Source organism: Oxyura jamaicensis, chromosome 4 (genome assembly GCF_011077185.1).
Source record: "Oxyura jamaicensis isolate SHBP4307 breed ruddy duck chromosome 4, BPBGC_Ojam_1.0, whole genome shotgun sequence".
NCBI classification, from domain to species: Eukaryota; Metazoa; Chordata; class Aves; order Anseriformes; family Anatidae; genus Oxyura; species Oxyura jamaicensis.
This window is the reverse complement of record NC_048896.1, coordinates 1,411,276-1,432,653: the sequence shown is the minus strand read 5'-3', so window position 1 is coordinate 1,432,653 and position 21,378 is coordinate 1,411,276. Positions and strand designations below refer to the sequence as shown.

The following is a 21,378-nucleotide window of genomic DNA, read 5'->3' as shown; positions in this document are numbered from 1 at the left end:
AGCCACAGAGCACAAACAGCTTCTGGCAGCTGTGGCTACAGCAGCACTTCTGCAGCTCAGAGCCCAGGCGCCTCTTGGAACTTTGGCCCTTTGCTGCTGGTGACATCCCTGGTATCATGGAAGAAACCCCGCAGAAGGGAAGCGTCAGAATCCGGCTCTCCGAGCAAGATTCCCAACTAAAATTACCCAGCCAGAAGACCGTTAAATCCCCTCAACTTCCCTCCTCTTTATTCATTCCCCTCCCCACACCTCTCAGTTTCCACACTAAACAAAGCAAAACTTCCACAGCGTGCTGCAGACGGGTACTTCTTGAGGATGACAGCACGGCCAGGATGAGAACAGTGATTCCTGTCCTTACGGGAATTGGACTAAATGTGGCAAATCTGCCAGCCCTACTCAGTGCTGCTGAGCACTGAGACACAGCCCTCACCCTCCTTTTAAGCCCTGGGATCTTCCTAGAAGAAAACTGGTCCTTGCAGCAAGATGAACAGAAGCATTATGGAAAAAATGGTGAGCAGCTATGGCCCGAAGTAGTCTCTCAGGACATGCATGTGCATGGAGGCCAATTTAGGGTAGCACAATTGATTTCAATTCTGATATCCCTTGACTTCGACATTCTTGACTGTGTAACTGGTATTGTTTTAACGAATGCTTTGTGATTACATTTCCTAGAGTTAAAAAGGTTAAAATAACAAAGTAAAATGGCATCACGTCACCACATGAACCTATACTGGGGTCCTCAGCACAGTTAGGGGTTTACAGATCTACCACCCAGGCCAGTGGGATAGCTGAGAGCACCAGCAGACCTCTGTTCCCTGGCTGGGCACATCCCAAGGACACGCTGCTACGTGCCGAGGACAGCACCAAGTCTGTAGGTTTTATCAAACGCAACCCTCTTTCCTCCCAGTCTTCGTCTGCTTTTGTGCTCCCTGCCCCTAGCTGCCAACCCGGCAGGCTGTGGCTTCTGCTCACTGTCAGCTGGACAGCATTAATGCCTGAGCGCCCAAGGAAGGCAGGCTCAGAGCAGGGGATTGTTCCCGAGCAGCAGGGAAGGACGGTTACAGGGTAATTCCCGCTCTTAGAGAGCAGCGTACACTCTGTAAACATACAAGGTTCCCATTAATAACGGGGTAATTACTTTCTGCACATAAGCAAAACAGCATCTTTCCCCTCGCGCTGTTGTTAGGAACGGCCGATTTCCTTTTAGTTTTTGGGAGCTTTCCCCCGCCCCGCCGTAGTAAAGACATTCAGCTGGAAGGACACTTCCCTGACCGTGAGAAATGTCAGCTCACGCCTGGTGCAAGAGATAAACTGAGCCCTTCAACGCGAGCCCTGGCCAGCCCTCACCGTCCCACGCGCGGTGCAGAAGATGGTGACCACGGGTCCTGCAGCCCTGTCCCCAGGGCTCCCCGGGGTCCAGGCAGGGGACAAGCCAGCTCCTCCAGCACAGCGAGACATCGCCAGCCGAGAGACAGCAGCTAATGAATGAAACCCAGCTGTTGGCAAGAGGAGCAGAAACCCAAGCAGAAATCGGAGAGGGATTCGGGGAGGAGGGAGGAGAGCAGAGAACTGCTGGTGGATGTGAAATGGCTCGGCAGGACCCGGGCTGAGTTACAGACGTGGGGGGGATGCCCAAGGGGCTGGGGAGCTGCGGGGTGTGCTTGCCTGCAGCGGGGCAAGGCAGGAGGAGCTAGCAGCTGTGTGCCTCTGTGTCCTCGCAGCTCTCTCTGGAGCTGCGCTTTCCCCTGAAAGATTTTCATGGGGAAATGGGGAAAAACACAGGCTAATGGGGTTTCGACAGGAAAAGGATATACTGCGGGCTTAAAATAGAAAACAACAACAAAACTGACTGGGAAAGAAGGCTGGCCGGTCAAGGGGCTGAGGACAACTGATTTAACAACAGGTGGGAGGAGGCACGCTGCATCTGGACGCCAAGGGGAAGTGACACCCAGAGGGGCTGGAGTCCTGGGAGAATAGAGACAAACTGGGAAGTCTGAGTGCAGAAGAAATGGGGATGGACACTGAGCAGAAAGCTCCTCTGCAGTGTCTGGGCAATGGGAATCAGACTGTCACGGTCAGTAATCGAAGCCCCCTGTCACAGGGTGGACTTAGATCCAGATATGTGACTAGGGCTGCAGGACAGGCTCAGTAAGTGCCAATATCATGAGATCCTTACCATTCTTCACTTGGATTGCTGAGCCTTGGCCTTGAAGGTGGACCACAGCTGGCTGCAAAGAGATTACAGGGATTTAAAGGTGGTCAGAAACACATTTTACAGTAACTTGACATGGCTTCACGGCTTTGCTGACCGGTACTTGACAGTACTCTGAGATCATTACTTCTTTTCATAAACAAAACAAAAACAGAAAAAAGATGGGAGCAGCTGAGAACAACATGTTCAAGTACTGGACAAGAAGTGAGAAGCCCAAGCCAGATTAACACGGCTTGCTCTTGAGCAACGAGAAAAGTGTGCTCAGTCGGTCACTTTGTGGAGCTATGATTTAGCACACAGAGGAAGGGGTGGGTTTGGCACGTTGGCAAACATAACCGGTAACTTGAAAGAAAATCAACCAACCTGGATGTCTCTGGAGCCTGCCTTGTCTGTGGCACCTGCAAAATGCAATTGCACATCATTGCAGAGTTATGCTTGAAAGAGCTGCAGTAAAGATTCCTCTGAAGAAAACTTCTCTTACCCCATAACAAACATTAAAGACCCATTTATAGCAGGAGGAGGATGTTAACAGCTACACGGGGTACAGCTTCATGTTAGAAAGTGTGCAAGCAAGAAAAAGCCTCATCCTACTTCTTTCTTATTTTATTCCCGCATTTCTTCCTGGCATCATCAAAATGCCCCAATGTTATTCAACCAGTTTCCACTAGAAGGAAAAATTGCACAACTCCTTTGCTGATCAGTAGTGGTAATGAAGGCTCTTGGCTGCAAAGATTACAAGTCTGACTCCGCAGTAACGCAGGTCATTCACTGCATTCAAGCTCCATGCTGAAATCTCTTTTCTCCGAGAGCCAAATCTCTATTAAAGAGGAGATGCTTGTGGGCAGCACTCTCGAGTGCTAAGGACCTCATGCTGCTGCTGGCCTGAGCTTCAGCAATTTCTGAGACATGAACTGAAAAGTCAGCCGAGCTTTCCTTTGAGAGCCATGCAAGCCATAGGGTGACAGCCCCGATTTCTCTGAAGAAGCATTTTTTAATACCAGACTGTTCATGTGCGTAGAACAAACAACAGTGATGTGACCTTCCACTAACATGCATTTTAAAGAGTAAGTAAATTCAGGGATTTTTACAAATTAATTGGCACATGACTCCACAGAGGAATAGTATCATGCAGATACAAAGAAACAAAGAAAAACACAACCAAGGACCGCAGGAGAAAACATATTTTCATCTGACTTGGATAGCAAAACCCATCTGACTTGGTTTCTCGTGCTCCCGGGGCGTTTTGGTGCTCGTGTTAAGCAGCACCCTTCCTGGTCCGGATGCAGAAATGGGGTTTGTGTCAGGAATGAAGGCAGAGGGGGGCACCCTGCCAGGGGGATGAGCGGTTACCTGAGGGGCCCTGCAGCCCGGGCGGTCCCTGAGGGCCCGGCGGGCCAGGGGGGCCAGGCGGTCCCATGACGGTGGTGCCGGGAATCCCGGGGATGCCGGGAATGCCGGGGGGGCCCTGGGGGCCAGGAGGGCCTGGTGGCCCCTGGGGTCCGTTGGGCCCGGGAGGACCGGCCTTCTTCCCTGAAAAAAAACACAAGGCCAAGCGTTAGCGTTTCCCACTTCAGCCCTGCTCCAGCCCCAACAAGGAGGAACACCCGGCTGGATGGGCCACAGCAGGCAACCCTGAAAACATTCTGCGATTTCTTGATTTTACAGTGAAAACAGCTTTTTGACGTAGGACAGCTGCAACCTTGCTCACCTGCTGTACAGAAATGCCTTCATATCTAAATCTTTAACATCAGCAGCACGTGACACCAGCACTCAGCCTGCAGGGACGTGACCCGGTGCCACCGAATCTCCTGGCCCAGGGACTCCTCCAGGCAGTTCGGAGCTGAGCTGCAGCTCCTGCTCTGGCCCCTTCCCTCCCCGCAGCATCCCAGCACTGAACATTGCATGAAGCACTTAGATGCTCAGCGCCTCGACGTATCTCAACGTCCAGTCTGGGCCTTGGGGAGGGCTAGCCGAACCCCGAGGAGGAAAGCACCAAAGAGCTGCTGCTTTCCTTGAGCACCTTGCAGCAGGCACAAGGACAAAGGATGGGGAAAGAAAGTGCAATGATGCAAGCGGACTGCAGGTAGATGCACAGACTCTGATCAGGCACGCACACGCTGGCCCGAAGTAAGGTCTGCAGGGAAAACCTGACCTGTGATTTCCTGGTTTTCCAGATCCCCGTGAGAAATTATGGTCTGTTGATGTAGGTTTTACAGAGCGATTTTCTAACAGCTTCTGTGCCAAAGAGCTTTACTAACATGGCAAAGCCGTTTCATCAACTGCTGCAACAAAGTCAGCTACAGCACAGAATTAAACCATTTTTTGGACAACAGCAACAGCAAGGATAGAAAATAAAGACTATGGGTATGGTTTCTGCGTACATTTAGGTACTTGTTTCTCTACTAACTATGCATCGCTGTGGTGGGACAAAACCACAAGAAATGAACCATTTCAGTTTGTGCAGAACTGGAAGGATCTAACCTGGTGCACCGCGGCCACCAGCCATGGCCAAGGGAGAGCTGTGCTGCCCCGTCGCTGTGTGCCACACGGTCCCTGCCCGCGTCACCTGCCCCAGCATCCAGCTGCTTCTTTGAGCACTGCCACGGGGCCGAGAGTCAATGTGCACAGAATTAACCTCCAGCCCTGCTTTTTGTTTCGAGGTGTAAAGGAAGCAGAATGCTATCGTGTGCTTCGTTTGAAGTAGAAAGCTAAGTTAAGCTAAAAGCTTGTAATTAAAGTAACATTGCGGTAATACTGGTATCCTACAAAAACAGGGCAAAGGTTAAGGAGACAAGTTGTTACCTGCGGTGTTTTTGCCCAGATTAGCGGAGGTGCCTTCGAATCTGAGCTGGCCACAAACCAGGCTTCCCCTAATCCAGCAATTCTCCGCCTCCTCCTCCTCAGCATAATGCCAGGTCTTGGAAATCCTCAGCTTGAATCCAAACCCGTACCTATCTCCCCTACAGCACAGGTACTGAATTCTTTTCTTTCACACCCCCTTCCATCTAGACAATCCCGATGCTGGATCACACGCACTAAGGCAGGAATCCCGCGGCTGTCTCTCCTTGCTTTCTTTCCCAAGAGGGACACACATTACAGCTGTTTTAACTAATCTGTCTCAGAAATCTGGTCTGCGACTAAATTAGCTGCTAGTTTAGCAGTACAACAATTGCACATAATTCTGAAGCCGCACAGGGACACTTATTTTCTATGCATTCTTGCTCCTTCAAGTAATTTCAACTGCTTCTCTGTATTAATGCAATCCCGCCTGTTAAAGTCACAGGGCAAAAAATAGTTCTCCGTGCAGATAAAGCTCGATTCATCTTCCCACTGAGGGGACCATTCATGGCCGAGCTGTGGTGCAAAACAAGCAGTGCGCCAGGAAGCTGGAAAGCCTGCAGACGCTGTTAGGAGGGTATGTGGGGAATGAGATGCCATGGCTTCCCCTTTCTTTTCTCTGAACTTTTTTTTTTAAGAGCCACTTATTGGGGCAGAATACGGCCACACGAGAAGTCCTCGTTCCCAGCAGTCCTGTGCGCTGTGGGGTCTGTGCTCGGTGCTGACACCAAGCAGGGGAAGCCATCACACAGCCGAACCCAGCTCTCAAAACCCGGCTCCCGGGAGCACTCGGTGCTTAACGAGGAGCCTGAGCACAAGGTCGAAGCTCTGGGTCAGGCAGGCAGCACGTGGCTCTTGCACAGCACACAAGGCCTCGCGCAGAGCTGCCGTACCTCCTGGGCCTGCAGAGGTCTGAGAACGTCCCGCGGCACTCCCCAGCTCCACACAGCTCCCTGGCGAGTGCCTCCTTCACCCCCAAGCCAACTGAACCAGGCACAATCAGTATGCTTTCCGTAACTGTCATTCACTAAACAATAAGCCCTAATTCTTAAAAAAAAGTGACAATAGCATAAAACTGAAATATTTTATACAGCACTACAGCTGTATGTGGTACAGCTCTACGAGATCCCTCAGCCACTCCAAAACTGCTACGAACACCACAGGCCCCATTTGTTATTAGTTCAGCTGATTTAGCGTGGGTTTAGGGTTTCAGAGTTTTGTTAGGACAAGCTTTCCGAACATAAAATTTTATGCTGCTTCGGAGGGTAAACACAAGCGAAGTTTCCGCCTGCGGCCTGTCCCGACCTCTCAGCCATAAATCCCGAGGTCGCATGCGAGGAGCACCAACGCGACGCTGTGCGGCCGCAGCAGCATGTGCAGCCGGTGCAGCGGCCAGGTTCCTGCTGGAAGCCCTGGGTAACGGAGCGTCAGCGGTGAGCTGATGTGGTTCAGAGACAGACGTCTGGGGGAGCCCCTGAGTTGCACACAGCTGACGCCTTTCCTGCAACCTGCAGGGGAAGCGCGCACCGCAGTGTTCGCAACGCTCACGGGAGCAAAAACAGGCAATTGGATTCCGCTTCCCTAAAATCAGGGCTGTTGCGTATTTTTGAGAGTAAGTGTATAAAGCAGATCCTTTGGCTTGCTCAAGTTCCTGGTAGCAAACAAACGTATCATGCCCATGAAGTGTTCCCAAGGAGCCCCACGCAAGAAGGGATGGCATCAGACACCCCGCGAAACACAGGGCTGCGTGCTGACAGCCCGAGTCACAGAAACTCACCCATCTGCATTTTACAAAATAACCAGTTTTGTACTGCAAACAGCTTGAGGAACGTGGTAAGGAAGTCAGACGGGATACCTGCGGGCTGACCAACACTCAGTATGGAAACGTCAGACAACACTCGTGAGATTAACGCACGGCCAGAAGCTGCAGGGTATATTCACGTTTCGGTTGGTGACTTGGAAGCAGACACCAACCTGCAGCAAGATCCATGGCAGAACAGAGAAGAAAACTAAAGCTGTTCCAGCAAAGATGGCTGCGCTAACAGCCAGCAGCCGGCCGCCGCTGGTGCACGACAGCTCAACTATTTAATTACGGCACCTTCGGAATTACTCCTTTACCGTGCAATTAACTTCCTTCAGCTCTTAAAGACGGCTTCAACAAATATCTATAAGCCCACACTGCTGCTGCTAGGGAATGCAGTCCTGCCGCAGCACTACGGGCTTGTAAGAGCAACACACGGCCTGTTTTATCAACACACGCTGCGCTAATCCCTGCTGTTTGCTGAGGCTGAACGCCTCATTGGTTTTCTCATTCATATTGGTTAGACAGAATTCATAGCTGGGGCAGTCTTACACAGGCACAGCAAGGGGCCATGGAAATAAAATTAAATTAAAACTCAAACTTACCCTTTTTCTTGTTTTTAACTGAACTCGGACCTGCAAAGAAAAAAAAACTGTTGAGATTCGGTCATTTCATCTTACATAACCCCCCCATCAATAACCACTTAGCAAGAAGGGTGTCGCTGCGACGCTGGAGCAAAATCGGTGACAAAACCAGTAAGACAAAGATGTAGAGTTTTCTGCTTCTCACAAGATATTTTATTCAGAGGCCATCTTACTTCAATGCTGCTCCGGTTTCTGCTCAGAGATTTGCTGCACATGGCCGGTGAAGTTGCCAATACAAGTACTGCCCTCAAGCTTTCCGGCAGCAGAAATCCTCAGGCTTAACAGAACCCATTTCCGAATGCGGCCCATGCACAGCAGATTGTTCTTCAAGCAGACGATGGACGCATTTATAGCCCATGCAGCAGCACGCGGACTGTCCCCGTATTTCAGACACGGCGGACACCTGGCAGGGAGAGTCGGTCCCAAGGGCCCCCAAGGTCCCCGGACAGAGCCCATCTCAGCCACGTCCAGGTCTGGCCGTTCAGGGCCCTGAAAATTCCCCCGAACTCCACTTGCACCTGCAGCTGCTGTTGGGAAGCTGCAGAACTGGCAGAGAGCAGGTTTGCTAAAACCATGCTGGCTTGAAGTCACCCAGCTTAAAATTTAAAGTTGGCACGTTTATCTTCCCGATGAGGACAGGTTAGAAGACACCAGGAACAGGGCTCAGCTGAAAGCAGTAGCCCAAGTACTTGCAAGCAATGTTGTTAAAAAAAAAAAAAGATTAAAAAAGAAGCAAATAATTAGTATAAACTGTTAATCAGTGGGAATACAAACCTCCCTAGCAAGAAGTGGAAATATTTATAGTTAAGATGAGAAACTATGTGACGTTTTGAGCAGAAGCTGAAGTGTGAAACATGTTCCACTGCTTCCTTGAAAATTAATCATGGATGGGAATAAGCTGCAAGAACCCCCAAATACTCCCTCACAACTTGTCAGTCCAATCCCGAAGTGCACCAAAGACCGACCTCACCTTTAGCTACAAGAAACTTGTAAAATACTCTAATTTGTGCCTCATTTCTGGTTTCAACATAGATGTGAAAAGTTTGCTTTTTAATTTCTGTTCAGGCCAATAGCTAATTAGACCCTGGAAGGCAAAACATTAACGCCACAGCCGCGTCCAGCTCCAGTCCCCGGTGTGCTCGTACCTGCTGGGACGCGAGCATCCCAGCACCGAGTGCTGAGCAAACCCAGCCGTGCGCGAAGGGACTGCACGACTTCTAGGAACGGACGGCAGCCAGGCTGCTTTGAGTCAGCAGTGGTAGGGAAAGACAAACTGCAAACAAGCCCAGAAGTGCCACGTTCCCATAGTTAGAGGGCAGATGAGAGAAGGACCAGAGAAGTACCCAGTAACCTCATTCCTGCCTTTCCAGCAGGAATATTCATTATGATGTTGGATCACGGGATATTTATGCTATTATCTAATTTATTACCTCTACTAATTTACTCTTATTATTATTTTTTTTTATTTTTAAACTAATTTGTATGTTCAGAATATTAAGAATCATGAAGATAGAAACCTATGTGTTGTCCTGCAATGCCAGAACCAGTATCTTGCTGGGGAGAAACGTTGAAGCCAACCATCACATCAGGACCAACTGTAAAATCTGTCGTGTTCTGCAAACACCGGCGGGCTTCTCTGCCCCTTCTGGGCTCTGCAGGTTCCCGGGATGCAGAATTAGCCACGATCCCGCTGGCGATCCCCACGGGCACCAGCTGGTTAATAACATTTTCGGTGAAAAGAAAAAAAATGTCTGGGGACATCATTTAAAACAAAACAACGCAGCAAGCGAAATGCAAGTGCTGTGTATGTGTCTCTTCAGACCTTGGAGTCACGAGAGTTTATTTCATGTTATATATATCACACCATTAGCGCTATAACCAGAGTGAAAGTACAAATAGCTGCGGCGAGCCAAACACATTTGAAATGGATGGAACCAATTAGCTTCAAAGATGAATGGGAGGAATGAGAACCACATGTGATGTCAATGTTCACAGTCTATATTACAACACACGCATCTGTTCCAGGCACGGCAGAGAGAGATGTTACGGCTGTGCAAGTGAATCTTTCGACAAACACAAAAATACTTTTGACATGAAAAAACACAATATTATTAGACTTGGGAGCTTCTGAGTCTCGGGGGTTTGCATCTGTTCATCTCCCAATAGGAGGGGATGGGTAATTTAATTGTAGAGAGGGCCGTGAGGTTCATCCGATGCACCAGAAGACCGAATTTTCCTCATTTTTGCTCAAAATGGCAAACTTTTCTGAATTTATTCTAAAACGGTAACAAAGTCTCTCACTGAGGTTGGGAAGAAGAGCTCCACCCAAGTATCACACAGACGTTCCCTTCCACACGGAAGGTGCCGAGGCACAGGACTTGAAAGACTCTCTGAACACTCGCTGGCCCAACACATATGTGCAGAGGAAAAAAAAGTCCTGCCTGCCGTACTCTTCGGAGGCCACTCCCCAGTACTTAAACAATAAAGTCTGTTAAGTGCTGCAGTTCTTGAGTGCATGTCACCCTCTGCTTATCTGCTAATCGACGGAGCAGGTTAAACACCGTACAAGTTTTGGCTGGAGCCTCGTCCCGCACCATTAATCCCACCTCGCCCTGCCTGGTCTCAGAGCCTTGTACACGTCCCTTTGGTGCCACTTCGTCAGGTGCCTCGATTCAGTTCTACCAGAAGCTACTTCTCCAAGATGCAGCTTACAAGCATGTGCACCACGTTCCTCTACAGTATCTAAAACCTTATAGAAGGAAACCACCTTGATGAGATCCCCACTAATCCATGCTGGCTGTCACTGGTCTCGTCTCTGTCTTCCAGGGGCTTCATCACTGTGCATTGGAGGATTTATTCCAGTTCAGGTTGGACTGGAGTGTAACCTGACCGGTCAGTTGCTCCCCAGTCACTATTTTCCCTTATTTAAGAAAACAACCTTTAGTTTGCTTTTCTGCAATTTTCTCCCATCACCTCTGCTCGTCACCAGCTCCTTTCACTAGCTGGCATGTCCTTAGCAGAGATCAAGCTCGTGGTCTTGCCTGCAGGTCTTAAATGCTGCCATCACCAAAGCACAGTTTGTTTTTTCTCCGTCCATATTTGTGCTCTACTTTTACATTTCTTTGTAAAAATCCTACCTCTCCCCTGCCTCCCTCCTGCTTGCTTTCTGCTTGTGCTTGAGGTCAAACCAGACCCCAAGATTTAGGGAAGTCTATCCCCTTCTTTAGTTCCTTTCATCTGAAATTACGCTCACGCTTATGCTCTAATCCTTCGTGAAGGAACTGTCAGCTCTGTCTAATCCTTCATTTCAGCTTTCTTTTGCACAGTAAAGAAAGTTGACAAGAGCCGCTAATACAGAAGAGAACTGGGATAGCAGGGGGAAGGCTGCATGGCTTTGAAGGACACGGCAACAGGCAAGGGATGAGACTGAGTCATGCAAATTGCGTAGCCCTACGAATGATATATACGCAGGGAATCACAAAGATCTCTGCGGTATGGTGGAGCTCTTCAGCTGGAGCTGAGGACACAGTCTGCATGCACTGAGCACAGGGTTGGATGGGATCTTCTGTCTCAGAGCGCGCCCCAGCCTCACGGGGCACTGCCTAGAAGTCTCAAAAACTCATCGGTCCCTTTGGAAAAAGCAAGGTAATTTTTGCCTACTGGCACTGAAAGCCGTAATTACACAACTAGGAAGCAGGCTGCTGCCCTGACTTAAAACGCTTAACTAGCTACCTGATCTGCTTTTAACATTTATAATCTCCTTCATTTGATTTCCTTTAGAAAAAGGCTCCCCAGCCCTGGCTGCAATAAGCCAGGCCAGCTCTATCACCTGCCCGCTGAGGTCTCCAGCGCAGGACGCGATTTCCCCACCAGACGTGGTGGCAGAGTGACAACGCTGTGCACCGGGCTGCTGAGGACCCTGGCTTCCAGCAGCGCTCAAGACCCAGACTCATCCCAAAGCTTCCTCTCCACATCTGTTCGGAAGCGGAAGGGAAAGCTAACAGAACAGGAGGGAATATAAAAAGAGCAATAGGGGCAAACTTTGAGGGAAAGTTACAAGCGGAAGAAGGCAGCTCCAAATGATAACAAAAACCCCAACCCAAACAGAACTCCCACCCTCGCAGCCTTCTGCCCGCAGACAGCAGCTGGGCGCCCGTGGGAGGGGGAGGCTTGAGGCACTGCCAAGCCCCTTCTCCCGGCAGCACTACTGGTTCCGTAGGTGCTAGCTGCAAGCCAGCTCGGATGCAAACTTCTTACCTAGGCTAATGAAAATAATTGCAGCAGACGAGCTCCCGTTGTGTACAACAGCACCTGCAAGCAGCAGAAGGCATCTATCGATGCTTCAGGGAAACAGCTCTGGCCCTCTGCTCCTGCGGCCCTAACATCTGCTGGGTAATTTCCAAGGGCTTCAGAAAAAAAACAGATGGTGATGCAACTCAAGGATATTACATGTGACATGTTTTCGCTTATAAAGATTAAGAGAGTTTACTTTTTTCCCCCGATTTTACTTTCTGCATGCTACACACTGCTATGATTTACTATAAATACAAAAATATCAAAAACTTCTTTAGGACATGTGCCGATATAAATAGCACACCAAAAAAAACCTGCGTTCACTTATTAGTTGTGTGTGGGGATTAACAAGAAATAGTTTAAATTCTTTCAAAACAGTTCAAACTGGTTTTATTGGTGGGAACAGATCTTTGTAATTACTTTTATTTTATATAAAACCTATAAAGGGCTGACCATTATAGAAAGCCATCAGACAAAGGGCGAGTACCTAGGAAAGCTGCCGAACTTTCTCAAATTCTCAGTTGTCAGGAGCAGAAAAAGCCGGTGAGCGCCACTACCGTGTTCGAGCAACATCCGCATCAGATTCAGAACAAAGACGTCCGCTGATGCCTTCAAGGTGCTCACCGGGGAAAGCTGCCACAGAGAGGTGTGCCGCAATAACCCCCGCGTCCTCTGCAGGCGCTGGTTATTGCCCCACTTCCAGAACGTGCTGTTTGCACTGCTGGCCCCTAGCATCGGTAAGACATTCCTTTCCTATTTCCGAGCACTGAGTTACTACAGCAAGCATATCATCCGCCTCCTTACCGAAGCCCAGCTCTGCTTTGGGGAATCTGTAGGACCAGATGATGTAACCGAACCGTAGCCGCATTACCAGCACCACTCTGCCTCTGGGACACCAGGAGTTACCCTCCTCCAACAGCACAGACAGAACCGGACACAAAACCTCGGTGATTCCTAAGACCGCAGAGTGTCCCCGAAATGTCACATCGCTTCTCACTCATTTATAAAATAAGGTCAACGTTGCCGCTAGTTGAAATCACTGAGTCCACAGCTACTTTCACAACAAACATTGGATTCTGAAGGCGGTATCAGGGGATGCGTGTGACTGATCCAACACGCACATTTTCAAACCTCTATCTCTTTGTGCACCACCAAAAAACCTGCAGCTTTTTCTCTGAAGTGTGAGCTTCTGGCTGTAGCTGGGAGAAGAACGTTAGGTTTAATGACCACTGCTCTCAACAGCTATGGAAGTTGGTGCAGTGTTTTCCCAAACCCTGTTAAGCACCCGGTTTAACAGAGACCGCTCGCTAAGTCTCAAAGCTCTGAACACTGCCCAAGCCCACCGGTAGCTTCTGGAGAACAGAGAGCTAGCCCAGTTTGGAAAGAGTTCCCGGCCATTAGTTGGGCAACCATTATTAATGGAGCTATTGAAACATGTATGGGTGACAAACAAAACAAAGTTATTCCTCATTTGCATGTGGGGATTTTTTTCTTCGGGGGTTCTGGATCCTCAGTAAACACAATGGACAAAGGGAAGAGAAGAAACAGAAGCAGCGCAAGGCAAACCAGGCTCCGTGGTGCAGCAGAGAGCATCCCAGGGCTCACGTCCTGCCCGCCCTCAGGTGACATTCGTCCCGATAGCCCAGGCTGCTCCCATCTCTCGCAGGAGGCTCTGACAGCAAGCGCCTTCCAGCTGTCAAAGTGTTCATCTCTCCCAGAGGAAGTTCTCTGCCACTTGGAGCTTCCCAAAAAAAAGGACAAAGTAGCTGGTAAGACCCCGAGCTACGGCTGGGCATTATCCAGCACTATCGGCTCCCACAGGTGTGAAGACCAGAAGGAACCACTGCAGTGGTGAAGTGTAAAGAAGTCCGACCCACTGAGCCTTCCCATCCACTACCCTAAAACCCCATTTGACTAATTTATTTATTTATTGGGGGGAGACAGAAAGCAAAGCTCAAGTGTTAACTTCAGAGAGATTTCAAGCGCTGAAGAATCCATTACATTCTTCGATATGTTGTCTCCATGGGCAAGATCAAAAAGTCCACTTAAAAGCGGACTGAATAAGTCCGCTAAAACTTGGTCATTTCATTTACGGAAGGGGTGTAATGGTATTTACTTCATTCACAGGGGGACGAGATACGCAAGGCTTTTCAGATATTTTTAAGTGCAGCGTTATTAATGCCAGACTATGGTGGAGTTGGGGAAAGAAGGATGTTAGCTCCCAAACACATGCTTAATCTAGAACATGTGGTTTTTGGGGAGGTTTGGAACCAATATGTTTTCAACATTTTCAGGAAATTTGGTCTAGCCAGATGAAAGCTTCTTGGACCCTACTGAAATATCAGTCGGTGATACAAATACTGAAACAAGATGAATTTTTCCCTTCTCCTAAAAAGAAAGTGCTTCTTCACCAATTCCAGAGAACAAGGCAGCAGATCTTGAGGAGCAGCTCCTATTTGATATCATTACTCCAGAAAATACGATGAATTATAGATCTAGGAAAACGTCCCAGAAGGAAAACACATCATGCGCTACTCCGAATGTCTGGTATGCCTTGGCAGAGTGCTTTTTGGGGGGGTGGGATGAGGAAGGGCGGTCTCCTGCTAAGTGTGGAGGAAAGACGCTGTCAGCAGCCGCAGGCGGAACGGCTGAATCCAGCTAGGGAAGGGATGTCGCAGGTACAAGGCCAGTTCTGATTTCAATAAATCCAAATACACTGGGTATGCTGCGCAACTGAGAGGGGAGCTTATTGTACGAAGTGGAGGGAAAATAAAAGGATGAAATTGTGCCGTTTGATGTATAAGCATGTAAGGCAGAGCCCTGGGCCATGCAGTTATTCTCAACCACCATTGTTGCCTCTCTCTCTGCTTTTGTTCCAATTTTGTTTTGAACTCCTCAAAATTCATGCATGGACACAGTCACCCTTCACTGCCTTTTTCTCGTTACTTCTTTGAGACACTCCACGATGGCCCCCCACAAAACAGCGCCCTTCATCTAAGGCTGCCACTCCACCTTCACTGCCTTTAATTCTGCGCGTTAGAACACCAAGCCCTAAATTTCAGGAGTCTTTCCTTAAAAGACAGCGGTACCCTGTCTTGTTCTGGAGTTACTGGCTGCCAAGTGCCCAAGGCTGGCTCGGCACCCACTCGGAGCTGACATGGTTTCTGATACCCCACCCCGGCGCTGAACTTAAGTGCCCAATGCTCAAACCAGTTTCCTCAAGCCTGGGAGATCATGGGGATTTTGCAGCTCTTTGTGCTCTTTTGAGGCACTCCCTTGGCTACATCGACTTTTAAGGCTATTCTTCATCTCCTTTAAGGACTTTTCCCATGTCTCCATATGTCTCCGGGGGACGTATCCCACACTGAGGTCTCCCCTGACACTTCTGGGTCTCTGCTGCTTGGCCAGAAGGGTCTGAGAAGAGTTTGTGCACCAACACCAAAGGCTGAAGATCATTTCTCTTGTGGTAAATGAGGTATGAGAGTGGCTTTCTGCTACCTCACTGCTCTTCTCCTCCGAGCAATCTGTCAAAGGACAAGCCTACGTCCATGTGCTATCCAGATGATCAGATTCTGCTCCAGGAGCTCCATGGATCAGCAGCCTGCTCCCTCCCCATCCCTCTGATCCCCTGCACCAGACCCCAACGCAAGCCTATCGCTCTGAAAACAAATGGAGAAGGCACAGCTCATTCCAGCCCTGTCTGTCGAGTCCCTGGAGCGACACTAGATGCCAGAGAGCCACAATCCCTCTGCCTCAGACAGCTTGAGACTATGAGACATCTCATCACGTAACAGGTTTTTTGTTGTTGCTGCCATTGTTTTTTTCTCCTGCCAATACTTCAGAGAGATTTCTGCCTGGTTTGGTGATTAAGAAACAGGGCTCTTCACAATGGGGAATAACTCGGTCAAGTTCATAAGGAATGTGAGGACAGTTAATGCAGAAATAGAGATACTGGCTAATAAAGCCAGGCAGTTGTGGTGTGATTTATATTGGTCTTTAATCATATTAAAGGGAAAAAAACCTTTAGTTACAGCAGTTCAAGATGGTCTAACTGAAGGGGGAGCACAAAGGACGGACCTCGGAGAGCATCAGGCAAAAACCTGTTTCACTTGCCCAGGTAAAGGCACCCTGTTGAGCAGCCAGACACCCTCTGCACCAGCTGGACGGGGGAAAAGGATTAGGATGGATGTAAATGTGGTCATGCATTGCGAGGATCTGGTGACCTCCCGGGGTCTGCTCCATCCCACAGCCTCAGCTCTGCTTCTCCAGCAGCCAGCGCTCTGCTGACAACCGCTCCTCGCTGCTGCAGCAAAGCTCCGCTATCCTTACTCACCGCAGCAGCAGCTTCAGTTGCTTTACCTGGCAAAGAACGACCAGCTGATTTATTAGCTGATTTATTTCCTCTGTCCCACCCAGCCAGGCTCGGGGCACAGCCTGCGACGCTGCTCCAGGGGGACACGCAGGGGCTGACGCACGACAGCCCCATCCATGGACAGCACCGGGCTCTGCCCTCCCTCTTCTGGCCATGGTGAACCACAACAGCTGGAGATAGCCCTTGAAACCACACCACAAGAATAGCTGAAAGTCGAATGTCTCATTGCACCCAAGGTTCTCATGTGTCATTATTGTGCTTGAAAAAATGAAAGATTTCAGCAAAGTGAAATGAAATCCCTCAATCTTCAATCTGAGGCAAGAGAGGCCCTGGGATGGCTGTCAAGGGCTGAGGTGGCACTGGGCTCTACCCTTGCACGCGCGTATAAATGTGTTACTTAGATGAGGCAAGACCTCAGGACAGCCTGCTGATAACACGAAGGGTTGCCTTTTTTTTAATCCAGTCTCCACTGACTAGGTGCAAGCACATCGCAGCGCAAATGTGTTCATGAACAAAGACAAAATCCTGCTCCCAATTAACTCCAGAGCCACTGTTGCTGGCAAAGTAACATTGCACTGACTTCTCAAAAAAAAACAACAACAAAAAAAAACAATCAAACATAAATCTCCACCCTTCTTAGCTCCGTTCCCACATAATCAGTCCCAGCCAAGTTCCTGGGGTTCACACCAGAACCTGTGGCCATCGCATTTCATTTTCTGCACTCTCACTGGCTATGGAAGAAGAATATGATGTGCCTTTTGTTTTCCTTCAGGCACTTAGGTTGGATTCCAAAGGCTGGATCTTTACAGCAGAGCTGACAAACAACATTACTAGTTCTATTTCAAGTATCTAAAGGCTTTTTTTCTTGTCTTGCTGGCTGGACCCACGAGGCTTATTTTCTATACAGCACTGCACCCTATTGCTTACTTTATCAATACCGCATATTTGAATGCAACAATTTAAAGCGTAGTATTACAGCTGTGTTTTTATTTTGTTTGTTTTATTCGGTTGTTGCTTAACACAAAACATTCTGACATTTTAAGTCATATCCCACTAAGATAAACAACTAACATATGTCATGAATTCCAGTAGAAATGATTCCCAAGTGGCGCTGCAAGGTTTTAACCGAGCGTATTAAAGACTCTCCGAATTTGTTTGCTGGAGATTTTAAACGCATGCCTCCCCACTACAGCCGTCCACCAGGAATCAAGGGCAGGTGCGAGGAAATCTACTCGGCTATCTCATCTCTGCACGAGCTGACGTGTTTCTCTTCCCGCTGCATGTAATTCTGGCTAATTGGATCGCAAACCTCTGCAGCACTGAACAGCTGCCTGCAATCTGATGGTTTAATTGCGCCGAATAGCATGGGATCTATATCTAAAGACAAACGTGCACTTGGAGTCGTATGAATCTGAAAAGCAGCCTTGAAGAAATCCAAGGGACAGAGACAGCTCTTTGGGAAGCCCGAGCCTTTTGTGTGGCCTCGTCCTTGCAGCCGCTGTGACACGGGGAACTGCTGCTTGGCTCAGCCAACCCTCGAGGTCACCCATTCACATCACTGCAAATAGATTAACGTACTTAACCAAATCCTGCTCGTGTTAACGAGATCGGTTATGAATCCAACAATGTTGCTATACATCATGGCTAACAAAGCCCTAATGAAAACAGCGAATTATCGTGCCTCATTCACAGCTTTTTCCCCAAAGAGCTTCTCGGTGGTGGTGTTCTTTAGCTTTGTGCAACAGTACTCTGCTTTTTTTATGGTCAATGTATCTGGTCTACTATAACCGAGTGGAGTTTTATTGAGCGCCCAGACAGGCCACAACTGAAGACAACTTCACAATTCCCGTCACCAGAGCAGCAGCTCTGGGTTTGGCCATTCGGTCCCGCCCTTGCCGCCACGGACAGAAAATGGGGTTATTCTGCCCAAGATCTGCCCAAGGCAGATACCCTGGAATTGCTGCAGCAGGACGCTGAGCCTGAACTCCAAGCCCTGGCTGTCTGCAAGGCCTGCACGCCCCGACTCAGCACCAGTCACCCAGCTTTTGTGTCAGAGCTGGTCGGCGACCAGATGCACTCGGAGCATGTGCTGAGCAAGCCTGTGTCTGCCTGCAAAGTACTCGTGGATGTGGCCAGCGAGCCGGTTTGTTCACAGAAATCAAAGCTCAGCTGCAAATACTTCAGGAAGACAGACAATAGAGCCTCTCTCGTACTGTGGGAAAGAAATCACCAGCCACTAGTCTCATCGAGCACTTATAATGCCTGGTACAGGGCATCCACGGTCCAGATGCACACACAGCTCCGATGCGATCGCATTCCTGCCTTGCTGTAACATCTGTTCTCGTCTCATTAGTCCGCGCCGTGTTTTGTAACGGGAGAAACTGAGATTCTTAAAGAGTCAGCATCTGACCAGAGGTATTATGAGAAGCCCCAGTTCCACAAGTGGAATTCATATGGAATCACCAGTCACTTCTAATGATGTTGGACGCTGCTCAACACGGACTTTTAAAAGAAGTTGACAAGTTTAGTCTGAGTTTCAGCAAAGCCTGCTGCAGCAGCACACAACATTGGGTCAGGCACTAAGGATCCACCAGGACAAGGCTGAATCAGCACAAGTACCTGAAAATGCAGTCCAGGTGGAATTCTGACCGGGGGAGTCCTTCTCGAGCCTTCCAAGCATCCTCAGCATCTCCACCTTGTTCCATGGCGGTCCACCCACCTCATCCAAAGCAGGCAGGAGACAGATGGGGAGGCGCCAGAAGGACAAACACACCCCGAGGAAGCGTGATGGATGGAACAAATCAACCCAATCACGTCCTTAGGAATATTAAGAGTAAGGCAGCAGGGTTTCTTTTGGAACAAGCCAGGTCAGAACTGGAAGGGAAGGCGACTGTGGTGGCTACATACCAGCAGAGTTCAAGAAGAAATCTGGACTCCGTCAGCACCCACCACATCATGCTTCGGCATGGAAAATGACTGCCTATGGTTTCCCAAGATAGGCTTCAGCAAAGCCCGTTAACAGCCACTGCAGCGAATTTGGCTTCAAAGTAATTTCAGTATTAAAAAAAAATAATTTGGAGTGGTTTGAGCCAAGGATAAGCTGAAAACATTTCAGCTGTCTGAAAATGCACTCTTTTACAAGTTACACCTGGAGCACGAAGACCCCCTTGAATATAATTTTCCCCTTTATTTTCAGTAGTTTCCAGAAATGGCTGGGTATTAATCTGCCACTAGCGTAAGTAAGAGCCCTGAAAACCGTGACCTGAACTCATTCTGAATTTTCAGACAGTTGTTAAGCTTCTCTGGATCTGTCCCTGTGGAAAGAGCAGTTAGAAACAAGCACAGACACAAGACCAGGGTCTAAAATTAGTTTCCTATGTTTTTATCCACGTGTCTTCATGGAAGAAAAGTGCCCAAGGTAAGGGACCTTAAACAAATAGCCCACCTTATTATAATAAACCTAGGTGTACCGCGTAGGTAAGGATCTGTGAATGAGCTGTAGTCTTAGTTTTAGCCACAGTCATAAAAAATACTGACAGTGATGTCATGGTCCTTGTGCGTGAAGAATGAAAAATCTGTTACAGCATATCTTAATTCCTCCCTTCTGCCATTCTGGGGGAAATCACAAAGAAATTCTGGGGGGAAAAAGCAGAGAAGAGTGAGTATTTTCTGGTGAGCCTTTCCTTGGGACTGTCTCCTCCGCTCCAGTATCCAGGAAATGTTCTTTATTTATTGAGTGCTCATCACCATGGTTTCTGAGCACAATAAGGCTCTATCGCCCTCAATACATCTGCGTTTCTGAGAATTCCTGGACTTTGGGGAATTGCACGGGGCCGACACAAAGGAACCGATTGTTCTGGGCTCTGGAGTCGGAGGGATGTATCTTCCCTTTCCAGAGGAGAGGAAGCGAGCAGGAAAGGTCGCTATTGTGATCCGTACAAAAAAAGCCCGGCTGCACCGCCAGCAAGACCCCGCAGGAGGGGACGTGGGGACGGGGCAGCCGCAGGTGCCTGTCCCCGCGGGGCAGGGGGCTCGGGGCCAGCTACCTGCAGCCAAAACCCCGCCGGCACCCAGGGGAGCCCCAGCGCGCTGTTCCCCAGCGCCAGGTAGAAGCAGGGCTCTTCTCGAGCTGCTGCCATCCCGGTGAAAGGAACTGAAGCTTTGTTTCAGCAGAAACCATTCACAGCACTAAAAGCAGTGAGTTCTCATCAAGGACTTTCCTCAGCAGTAAGGACTGCCAAAGTAGTAGGAACCAAATTGTTGTCAGCTTAAGGACAGCCATCTGCTCAGCCTCTTTCCAGCTGCCATGCTCCGAATCAAAGAATGGATAACAATCATTTATGTTTCTCACCAAGCTCAATATGAAAAAACCTAGGAAGGGAGAAAAAAAGACAACAAAAAAACCAACCCCAAACCAAGAAGCAAAAACCAAACAAACCAGGAAAGCGGCACTGCAGGGATCTAACTGGGAACAGAGATGAAAGTAGGAGAAAAAGAAACTAGTTTTTTTAAAACAATGTTTTTTAAAGAGTCCTATTGACATCTGCTTTGTAAATGTTCTGTCATTATTTATAACCTCAAGAGCACGGAATTGTCTCTGTAGTTACAACCATGCTACTCCCATATTTTGGCTTTGTTAGCAAAGAGCCAGCAGCATTTTTACTGTTGCTCTGGGAATAGAGATCTAACATTTCATACACAGTTTATTTAAAAGTGGACTAATTTAACATTCTTGATGGTTCCTTTTAGCACAACTGTTGCTAATTACCAGCTCCAGAATGATTTGTTAATCTGGGAGCTACAGCGGTTCCACAGCAGCATAAATACACCGAGACACAAAGGAAGGAGGGCAAAAAGAGGAAAATAAGAGAGAGACATCGGAGAGGGTCAAGTTTTAGTGAACTAGGGCAAATTAAGCAGCAGGTGGAGCCGGTAACGCGGAGCGCCATAAAATGGAACCACAAAGAGGATAACCCTGCGCCCTGAGAAGTCGAAAGGAATTGGTGCAGCTTTTAAAGCTGTGCAAACGTTGGTTTTGGAGGCATGTAGAGGAAGCTGGCACGAAACACGATCTGCGCTCCTCGGGGCTGGGGCAGGCACCAGCCTCCCGTTAATGCTGCTGGCCCTGGCGAAGGAACCCGCGGCACGGCACGGCACGGCTGGCAGCCGGCAAAGGGCGAGCAGGAACGGGGCGAGCCGCAGGGCCGGGCACGAGGAG

At 48.9% G+C, this 21,378-nt stretch overlaps 1 protein-coding gene across 1 annotated transcript in view; it reads right to left on the bottom strand.

Moving 5' to 3' along the window:
• The window catches only part of EDA (ectodysplasin A), a 36,696-nt gene that overhangs the window by 3,949 nt on the left and 11,369 nt on the right, over positions 1-21,378 (bottom strand). Inside the window, exons 3-6 of the mRNA XM_035324180.1 lie at positions 7,457-7,486; positions 3,563-3,742; positions 2,576-2,610; positions 2,177-2,228 (exon numbers count right to left, since the gene is read on the bottom strand). Coding sequence (XP_035180071.1) covers positions 2,177-2,228; positions 2,576-2,610; positions 3,563-3,742; positions 7,457-7,486 — 297 coding nt within the window. The remainder of the gene's footprint in view (positions 1-2,176; positions 2,229-2,575; positions 2,611-3,562; positions 3,743-7,456; positions 7,487-21,378) is intronic.